The sequence below is a fragment of the Barbus barbus genome (genome assembly GCF_936440315.1).
Source record: "Barbus barbus genome assembly, chromosome: 9".
NCBI lineage: Eukaryota > Metazoa > Chordata > Actinopteri > Cypriniformes > Cyprinidae > Barbus > Barbus barbus.
Window position 1 is genome coordinate 25,921,620 of NC_136737.1, and position 11,415 is coordinate 25,933,034.

General features: G+C 36.9%; 1 protein-coding gene across 1 annotated transcript; it reads right to left on the reverse strand.

The window, feature by feature from the left end:
- Window positions 1-329: 329 nt before the first annotated feature.
- Window positions 330-10,623, reverse strand: LOC306875552 (uncharacterized protein). The gene is made up of 12 exons (XM_079426206.1): window positions 10,582-10,623; window positions 9,996-10,031; window positions 9,381-9,512; window positions 9,030-9,197; window positions 8,158-8,439; window positions 6,578-6,820; window positions 6,374-6,493; window positions 5,986-6,087; window positions 5,596-5,652; window positions 5,341-5,427; window positions 1,292-1,351; window positions 330-1,135 (listed from the first exon to the last, which is right to left on the reverse strand). Exons 1-12 carry the CDS (start codon window positions 10,610-10,612, stop codon window positions 1,095-1,097), a joined length of 1,359 nt encoding a protein of 452 aa, XP_079282332.1. The 5' UTR covers window positions 10,613-10,623; the 3' UTR covers window positions 330-1,094.
- Window positions 10,624-11,415: the final 792 nt, after the last annotated feature.

Sequence of the window (11,415 nt, forward strand, 5' to 3'; positions counted from 1 at the left end):
TTCAAAGCCCATTTTCTGAAGCCAGAGTCTGTTCTCAAGGGTAAAATATCATCTGTGATATAAATGTTAGTGATGAACGCCCCACAGGAAGGTCATACATCTTTTGAACCTCCGTCCATATCAGTTGTCACCAATTTACATGTGGTTATCTTTTTTTTCTTAATTAAACAGAAGAGCTGCTCATAGGAATGGACTGGAGTTAAACTTTTTAAGCTAACTACTGCCTTCATCACCAATTTCACCAAGACCTACTCCTAGTTTTCAAAATAAAATAAAAACTGCATAAGGATATTGACAAGTTAATACTCTTAGAAACAATACAAATTATTGGAGACATTTATGTGTTTAGAAGTGCATAAAATTCAGTTCTGTTCAATCTGTTCAGAGACATTTATACATATTTGCTCAACCATAAACATGAATGTCACTTAGCATCACATTTATCTCTCACGCTCATGCCACATACTAGCACTGTAGTAATTAAATTATTTATTGTAATAAAGATATAAACAAAAGGTATATTACAGCAAAACTATAGTTTATCATTTTAATTGTGAACAATTATTCTAATTTCTAAGAAGAACAAGCAAGCTACAACAGAAGTCAGAAACCTTTGACCAGTATTTTTAAGCAGTTTTCAAATCTAAAGATTAGACTCACATGGAGGTATTTATAGCAATTAAATATTTCAGAGCAGAAAATAGCTAGAAAATTCAACATTCACTATATCCATTTATAACATGACTTTTTCCAACCTAGAACATTTCCATGATTTTTCCAGACATGGATTTTAAAATTCACTGATGTTTCCCTAAAACGCCTGCTACAAATACATTTAAGATCAAGAAGAACAAAAGAGGAACCAAAACTTTCACAACAGAAAAAAAAGAGGCTTTACAGTCAGCAAACTTTCTCTCCCACGTAATGATATGTCATATCTTTAAGAAAACAAAACGGAGCTGAAAAGACAATCACAGACATTAAATACTGCTAAATCTATTGCCATCAAGTGTTCGATGATCCTGGTCACTCTCCAGCACGTCTCAGCCTAAACTCATCAGCATCCTGGGATTGAAAGTTTCTCCTCCAGCCATTTATTTAACCTGAGCATACGTCACATCACTAGATCCAGCAGCTGAAAATATGTAAATGAGTAAAAAAATTATAAATTGCACACTTCGATTTCTAAATATTTAATTTTATTCTTAGATGCTCAATTATGATTGTAGATGAAGTGTTTTTTGTTGTTTTTTGTGGGAAGTGTGATGGATGTTTTTACTTTGATACTCACCTTGATGGGTCACCAGGTTCAGTTTAGAGTAAACAGTGTCAGAACTTTCACTGCTTTTCCCTAAAAGATGCTGAGAGTTAATATGAGTAGCCCCAGAGTGCACCCTGGATGATGGGGCGGGGCGACACATTAAGGTGGGGCGACACGTGTCGCTCCGCCCATCCCCAATTTCATTGGTTTATAATACAGCAGAACTTATTGGTGTAGAGCATTCCTTTATATAGGTTTTTATGAATGATCTACGCTGTTTGGCTGTACTACAGAAATATTAAGTGCTAACAGCGGATTTTAGTTAGAATCAATTAACAAATGTGTGTTTTTTTTACTTATGACTAATTAGTTAAGATTAAGTTCCTATCAAACGCTTGGTGGCGGCATCTCCGAGTACTTCGGACAGAACAGAGCTAATATGTGCGGCTCACGAATTAAGTCTGGGGAACAAATTCTTAATTCGTGGCCATGATATAGTCCTACCTATGCTATAGCACGTTAAATGAAGTCAGACATTATTGCACTTTTCACATTACACGAAGCAGACATACTTTAACAATGGGCAGTTTTAGCAGTTTTAGCGATGTTGATAAAAATGATCCACTATTTGAGATTTAGCTGTTTTGTATAATGTATATTTATATGTAGCCATATTCTTTATTTTAGGAGCGGTGGATTAGCAAAAATTTATATATGATGACAATTCACTGTAGTTCAGTAAGACATAGGACAAACCCGCAAATGGTTTTATTTTAAAGAACGACAGCGGTGACAAATAAGACAATACCAAATAGCCCATCAGCGTGAACTGGGGTTTATGTGTGGATAATAGAAATAAAAACCTTGCTGAAACAATATTTTTTAATAAATAATTTTTTTTTTTTTGCATATAGACAGTTTCATCGGGCGAACGCGCCTGGGCCGAAGTTAACTTCCAGTCTGTGTTTGTTTATCGGTCTGGTTAGTGGCGCCGGCTACAAACGCATTTAAATTTAAAGTGATGAGTAATGAAGTTGGGCTCAGGTTGTTGTGCTGTGGGATGTGTTTCCCATACATTTATTTATTTGTGGTGACCCGCCACGATATCAAAACTGACCGATTTTCCAGAAGGCTTCGTTGAATAAACATGAACACGTTTAAAAATCAAAACGAGGCGCAGGTGTTTTTATATGACTGTCTTTAGAAAATGTTTAATGTCATTTTCATTTCATCTTGCATGTTATATGCCTGATAAAGCAGTGTTTACTTTGTCTATATATATTACCGGGGAAACCTTTTAAAGCGCCTCCAGCTGGCAGATGAATTTGCATTTTAATAAGTCCGTCCAAGTATTTAATTATTATATAAAACAAAATAATCTACTCTAGAGGGACTTGGCTGTTGTTACTGATTCTATTTGAAGTTAAGTTAGGGCCACAAAAGCGCGCATGCGCAGTAACGTTTGTTTATGTTGTTGCCGTTGAAACTGTCTATAGGCCTATTTTAAATGTTTTTATTTACTAAAACAGCTGTTATTAAATCTGTTATTAATTAGTGTGCATTTAAGCAATAAATGGTCATATATTTTCTCTGCAACATTTTTATTTTTATATATATATATACAGTCAGGTCCATAAATATTGGGACATCGACACAATTCTAACATTTGTGGCTCTATACACCACCACAATGGATTTCAAATGAAACGAACAAGATGTGCTTTAACTGCAGACTGTCAGCTTTAATTTGAGGGTATTTACATCCAAATCAAGTGAACGGTGTAGGAATTACAACAGTTTGCATATGTGCCTCCCACTTGTTAAGGGACCAAATGTAATGGGACAGAATAATAATCATAAATCAAACTTTCACTTTTTAATACTTGGTTGCAAATCCTTTGCAGTCAATTACAGCCTGAAGTCTGGAGCGCATAGACATCACCAGACGCTGGGTTTCATCCCTGGTGATGCTCTGCCAGGCCTCTACTGCAACCGTCTTCAGTTCCTGCTTGTTCTTGGGGCATTTTCCCTTCAGTTTTGTCTTCAGCAAGTGAAATGCATGCTCAATCGGATTCAGGTCAGGTGATTGACTTGGCCATTGCATAACAGTCCACTTCTTTCCCTTCAAAAACTCTTTGGTTGCTTTTGCAGTATGCTTTGTGTCATTGTCCATCTGCACTGTGAAGCGCCGTCCAGTGAGTTCTGAAGCATTTGGCTGAATATGAGCAGATAATATTGCCCTAAACACTTCAGAATTCATCCTGCTGCTTTTGTCAGCAGTCACATCATCAATAAATACAAGAGAACCAGTTCCACTGGCAGCCATACATGCCCACGCCATGACACTACCACCACCATGCTTCACTGATGAGGTGGTATGCTTAGGATCATAAGAAGTTCCTTTCCTTCTCCATACTCTTCTCTTCCCATCACTCTGGTACAAGTTGATCTTGGTCTCATCTGTCCATAGGATGTTGTTCCAGAACTGTGAAGGCTTTTTTAGATGTCGTTTGGCAAACTCTAATCTGGCCTTCCTGTTTTTGAGGCTCACCAATGGTTTACATCTTGTGGTGAACCCTCTGTATTCACTCTGGTGAAGTCTTCTCTTGATTGTTGACTTTGACACACATACACCTACCTCCTGGAGAGTGTTCTTGATCTGGCCAACTGTTGTGAAGGGTGTTTTCTTCACCAGGGAAAGAATTATTCGGTCATCCACCACAGTTGTTTTCCGTGGTCTTCCGGGTCTTTTGGTGTTGCTGAGCTCACCGGTGCGTTCCTTCTTTTTAAGAATGTTCCAAACAGTTGTTTTGGCCACGCCTAATGTTTTTGCTATCTCTCTGATGGGTTTGTTTTGTTTTTTCAGCCTAATGATGGCTTGCTTCACTGATAGTGACAGCTCTTTGGATCTCATCTTGACAGTTGACAGCAACAGATTCCAAATGCAAATAGCACACTTGAAATGAACTCTGGACATTTTATCTGCTCACTGTAATTGGGATAATGAGGGAATATCACACACCTGGCCATGGAACAGCTGAGAAGCCAATTGTCCCATTACTTTTGGTCCCTTAACAAGTGGGAGGCACATATGCAAACTGTTGTAATTCCTACACCGTTCACCTGATTTGGATGTAAATACCCTCAAATTAAAGCTGACAGTCTGCAGTTAAAGCACATCTTGTCCGTTTCATTTGAAATCCATTGTGGTGGTGTATAGAGCCAAAAATGTTAGAATTGTGTCAATTTCCCAATATTTATGGACCTGACTGTACAAGTTTGTGATGCATTGAGTAACGTAGGCTATAACTCATCTCTTTAAACAACAACAAAAAACGGTTGTGCTTTTGTTCATGTTTGTCCATCTCTAAAATACAGTAAATTATCATCATTTGCGTATAAAATCCCAATTTAGTGCTGATCCGCGGCCTGCCGATCTTCAAGGAAATATGAATGAAGCGCTATAACCTGAAGAACCCGGAGGTGCCGTCATCAAGAGTTGTAAACAATGACTTCATCTGACTAAAATGACCATGGTTTCTAAACAGATAATAAATCAAGATAGGCCTATGATTCTAGAGTTAGCACATAATATTTCTGTAATATGGCCAAATCAATTACAAAATTGTACAGAAAGGAATGCTCATGCTCGAGTCTACACCAATAAGGTTGGCAGTGTTATAAACCAATGGAAATGGGGGTGTGTCGCCCCGCCCCAATCGTCCAGATTGCACTCTGGAGTACTTGGTTAATATCACTATTGTTTACTGTGTGCCTAATATTCATTTTACATTTATACAATCTCTACAGCTTCTACAGAGAGAAAAAAAATATTTATTTTAAAACTATATGACCAAATTACCACAAAATCAACAATGTAATTTGCATGCAATGACCGTTATTGATCAGACTGATTTCACAACAAGTGTTTAGGAAAATGCTGGTGGTGTTTGTTGTTATTTATTGTTGTGGCAGAAATTAAAATCAAAGGGGCTTTTCCTCCCAGGGGTCTTTAGCTCTGCTGAATACTAGTGGCATGATCATAAAATTATATGAGCATCAACTTTTGTTTGAGTTTACCTTCGTGTTCATTCTTTTTCTTCTGTTTCTCTGTAGATTTAAATTCAATATCAGCATAGGTGACTTCTGTAGGTTCACTTACAATGTCTACAATGAATAACAGAGAAAAGAATAAGACATTTGTTTTAACTGAATTTATCTGCAAATATCACAGTGAAATATAAAACAAAGATGGTTTTGATTATTTAGAAAATAACTGCTGCCTTATTAAATGATCAACATGATATAATTACCTTCTGTAACATCATTAGTTACCTGTGCTTATGTCTTTATTAATTGTTGCATCAACAGAGTCATAAATATGAGCAGTTCCTGTAATAAAGTAATGCCTCAAATGAATTTAAGCCCACAGAAAAATATTGTTTTCATGTTGACACGGACTTAAAGCTAAACTCAGCAAAATATGTAATATGTCATTAACATTATAAATTACGTATGAAATATTTAGATAATGAAATACAACTGAACTACATCAAACTGAAATATAAATGTCAGTAACACAAATATCATATTACACTTTAGAAGAGGGGGAAATTATTTAGGGTGAGATCTGTCTTGTTAGTTGAAAGTTATTTCTAAGTATCTTCAATCTCAGCTTGTAAAGATTTATGGTTATTTATTTATGGTTAATGGGTAAAGACTGACCAGACATGAGTGATTTATTTCCTGCTTCACTCTGGTTCTGCTCTGATGTCTGACTGCTCTTCTGCTGTTGACTGACACTAGAGAGAGACTGAGATCCTCCACCTAGACAAACATAAGATGTGCATGAAAGTATTTTGAGGGAATAAAGGGGTCAAAAAAAAAAACTGACTTTAATCTCCTTTATGCATACATAAATGGGTCATTTGCAGGGATTTGTTATTTGGAGTAGTACCTGCCCAGCAGAAAACTACCCCAAAAAATCAGTCTACATACAAGTTTTAGATCGGCTAAGATCAGACAACCAGTTTAGGTTGTTAGAGGACGACAGGTCAGGTTTAAAAACAGAGTCTGCAAAAGTGTCTGAATTGTAATATAGCAGAAGATAAACCTTTGTTGTTTCTGTAGCGCCACAGCAGGACCAAGAAGACAATGATCAAAAATATGACGGTCAGTCCAGCAATCACTCCAACTATCACTGGATCGAGACCAAGATCATCAGGTCCTGATCCTAAGATGAATGCATTTTACTGTCATATTAGTGCTGTATATTATACAGAAGCATTTTAATAGTGTTTATATTTCCTACTCTCACCTGAGACTGAGATCCAGCTCTTGGGTGACTCTCTGCTCTCTGGGTGTTTGCAGGAGTAGAAACCCTCGTGTGACTTTGAGACATTAGAGATGATCATCTCTGTAGTTTGATTCTGGATGAGTGACCCATCTTTATAGAAATCAGCTCTGAGGTTTGGTGGGGTTGTATTTTGATATAAACAGCGTAGAGTCAGAGTTTCTCCTTCAGTCACAGGATGAACAGGACTCCCAAGAATCACACCAGCTACAGAAACAGAGCAAACATCAACTGACAAATAGTAAGAATATATCAACAATGTGGTGATGACAACAACAACAGTAATAATAATACATATCCTGAGGTGGGGGGGGGGGGGTCGTCATGTGGGTAAATGACCAACTAGAGCGGCACGATTCTGGATAAATTGAGAATCACAATGATTTTTGATTTTTTTAAATGTATTTTTTTTTTTTTCTGTATGACAGAAGTCGAAGGTTAAGCAATGGCTTCATAGTCAAAGGTTTATTAGTCTAGTGGACTGTTACGCCCCGTCTAGGGGTAAAGGCGCAACATGAAAGAGTACGTGGACACAGAGAAGTTTTGAAAAACGAATGAACAGTATTTTAATGAGAACAATGATTTCAGCTGTACAATTGGGCTATTTTAGCTTCAGGAGCCAACAAGGACAAAATAACAAACAAATGCCAACTAATTTTATCCCTCTAAATTCCCTAATTCACAAAATAAAATAAAAATACAGATAGAGATACTTCCCTAACTCCCTATCCAAAAACAATCAACAAACAAATTCGAACAAAAATGGCGTCCGTCTCCCTACCGCCCCAAAAAGTTATTATATACAATTATTTTCAGTTGTTAGCAAACAAGTCCAAACAGGGACAATCCAGAATCTAGGTCAGAGAACAGGTGGTGGTCAGTAATACAAACAAATGGGCAAAGCAAACTAACTAACAAACAACAATCGATCTCTCTCACGGGCAAACACACACAGATATTCTCAGGCTTACTAACACATGTAACTAACTGCAAAGTCAAAACACAGCGAGCGAGCACAAAGCTGAAGCAGGAAGTGATGATAAAGTCTCTGAAAGGCAGCCAGGAGTCAGCTGACCAGGCAAGGTGTGGCACCAATTTGGACTGCAGGAACCAATCAGACTTCCTCCTGTATCCCTTCTAGCCTCAGGTTGTGGCTAGAAGGGATACAACTCTGACCGGAAATGGAAATTAATTGAATACCTATTATATTGCGTTTTATTAACATCTATACCTATCCCTTACAGGAATGAAAAAATAGTAACTATTGTTGTACAGTGTGACCAAAATTATGCTGTATTGATGTGCACATGCCCAGTAGCGTACGTATCCCTTCGCCTTAACCACAGAAACACACACAAACACCTCCCAAAAAAAAAGATAACAAAGAGAAATAGAACAAAAAGGACGTAACAGGACTCATTGTCATTCAGAATAAGGAATAATATTATGTGGGTGATTGAATTGAGATCACAATCTGAATATTTATATCTGAAACATAAAATGAGGGCTTTGTGAAATGAATAAATACAGAAACACAGACTCACAGTGTACAGTGATATTAACAGGATGATATTTCTCTCCAGATTCAGACTCACACCAGTACACTGCAGTGTCTGATATACTGGTGGATCTGATTGTACATGTAGATCCTGTTTGTGATCCCCACACTGATGATGAACAATCTTTCAGCCCATATTTGTCTCTGTATCTTCTCACTCTCCATCCAGTAGAGTTACTCTGGTCCTCACAGCTCAGAGAGAGAGAGACAGATGTGAAGTGTTGAGTTCGGTTGGGTCTGACGATCAGAGAGACTGGAGGAGAAACACCTGAGAAGACAATTACAGCTACAGTTTAGAAATCAAGTCAAGACAGTTTTATTGATAAAACACTTTACACAACTTACATTGTTTCAAAGCAGCTTTTCAGAAAAAAATATTCAAGTTCTAGTAACTGAACTGTCATCACTGAAACTTCATAAACAAAATTATACCTTAAAATATTTGTCATTATGCAATCAGCAAGCAAACCAAAGACAGCTGTGGCAACCAAAAAAACCCTCCATATTTATTAAATAGGTCAGATTATACATTTTTATTACACCTATTTGATTATTCTCCCTGAAATCCTCTTATGTTAAGTTATATTTTAGTTTTTCATGACAATTTTCATCCATTAGAATTGAACATTTTTGCAGCTAACCCAGGAATGAAGGTGTTTCTGGTTAGTTTGGTTTATTTAGGAGCTGCTAGTAGATGCAGTAACTACACCTGACAGCAGAAGCATCTTTCTCCATTCACACCATTAATAAGTAGCTGTATATTATGACAGGATGAGATTTCAAGACACATCAAGCTCTGAAAAGATCAAGGAAAATTTCAGAAGGTCTCGTTCATTCTGATATTCAGTCTGAACTCACCAGTGACCCATAGTGGCTGTTTGTTGCTGAATGTGTTAAAGGCTGGTTCTCCTCTCTCTGCTCTGCACACATAAAGTCCTGTGTGTTTTAGAGCAGCAGAACTGACAGTGTAGTTTCCTCCAGCTCCTCTGCTGCTGTCTGAGATCAGATCATAACGATTGCTGCTGTCTGTATAAAGAGAAAAAGTGCAGTTACCTCAAGACATGAGCAGTCATTTATATATGAGTCTTATAAATGACCTTTGTTGGTATAATCAGAGTATTCTGATTGATTAAATATTATTAATCTCTATAATATTTTTATGAATCCAGTTCATTCAGATGTTGCTGCATGAAGCACATTATATCTTACCTGATGAGACAGTTTGAGTGAACCAGCTGAATGTCCAGCCTGTAGAGGAGCTGTTAACCTCACAGATCAGAGTCACTGGATCTCCTTCAGTCAACCACGTCTGTGGAGAAACACTTAAAACTGCTCTGGGAACTGAAGGGGAGAAATCACTCATTAATAACATGTTAAACTTGTGTGTGAATGTGAAGAGATGATGCTAAATCAGATGAGACTGAAGTGTTGTTCTCTATAGCTGTTATAGTAATTTATAAAAGATCTCTCAATATACAATCATTGGGAATTTAGAAACGTGAATTTTTCAACAAATTTTCCAACAGAAGATCTGGTCTCTCGTTGTTCTGATTTTTTTTTTTTGGGGGGGGGTCAGGGGCTGTGCCGGGCCTAAGCAAGTTTCTGATGGAGCTATAGCCCCCTCTAACCCCGCTCTAGCGCCGCCACTGTATGCTGTATTTCTTGTCACACCTCAGAATTGTCACAAGTCATTCCCCTTGTTAAAAGGGTGCATTTATAATCATGATAAAATGTTAGTAATTTCTCAACTCTTAGTTGGTTTGTAACAGTTAATGTAGAATCACTCATATGTGATGAAAATATATGAATTAAATTGAGACTCACCTTCAGTATGTCCAGAGTAGATGTTTGAAATCAGCACTAAAACACAAAGATAGAAACTCATTACAATGTGAACATAGAGCTGATAATTATAAAGATGAACAAATATTAAGATATTGTGTGGGACTGTATATGTGTCTAGATGAACATGAAATATTTGACTGGTATTTTATAGATTTGGTCACAGCAGAGAACTGTTTAGAGAACTTAAAGGAAACAGTCTGATCACGAGCAGAAGAATAAAGACAAACTCTTACTAACTGTGTACTAGTGAATATTACGATAACAGCGACAATAACTGAACAAACAAACCAACAGAACTGATTCAACACCATTACACATCACAAAACTGACTGACTGAACAAACACTGATCTACAACACAACAGAGTGCATTTCTCTTTCACAAACAGCACTAACTGCACACTTCCTCTCTCAAACTCATCCTTCACTCATATATCATGGACTAGAGCTGGATCTGAAACTCTGAGAGCAGCAAGAAAAGACACAAATCTAGGAACACTAAAACACTTGATCATCTACATAATATGATAATTCCACTGAAATACATTTAGAGAAAATAATACTCACAGAGCACAAGAGGAAGCTGACTGAGCTCCATACTGACTGAATGATGACGGACGGTTAAAGACACAGACTGTGTTAAAAACTCAAGACTTCCTGAAACATGCGGTCAGATCTTCAGAAACATCCTGACAGATTAAAGACATACAAATGTACCTCATGTGTTACAGAAGATCTTTTGATAATGTTGATAATCTTGTAACATGTTTTCACAGAATGTCAGACTGAATAACATGCAAGCTTTCTACTGAAATGATGTTGTGACCCATTCAGTATTAAATTGAACAGGATTTATTTACTATTATGAAAAGTTGTATTCTGGTATTTTTCACACTGTTACTGACACGGTTGTTAAAAACGGATGCAAATCTGAAGCAACCATTATTATTATTATTTTTTTTCTTATAGTTCAAGTTCAAGTTGAGCTTTACTGTCATTCCGATACATGTGGGGACATACAGTGGAACGAAATGTTGTGCCTCGCAGGACCACAGTGCTACATAAATACAGACATACAACAATGAAGTAAAAAACACTATAAACCTATACACAACTAACCTACTGACAGATTTCAGTAGGTTAGTTGTGTATAGGCCTATACAAACTAATGACCCTATACAAACTAAAAGAATAAAGGATAAAAAATACAAACTATACGAATGCTTCACATAAATATTACCCTATACAAACTAAAAAATAGAAGATAAAAAATACAAACTATACGAATGCTTCACAAATACTGTACATGTGCAAAGAGAGACATTCTGAGTCAAGCAGCTGGTTGGGGAACAGTGCAGGATGATTTGTAGTGCATGAGCATGTAAACATACATATATTGCT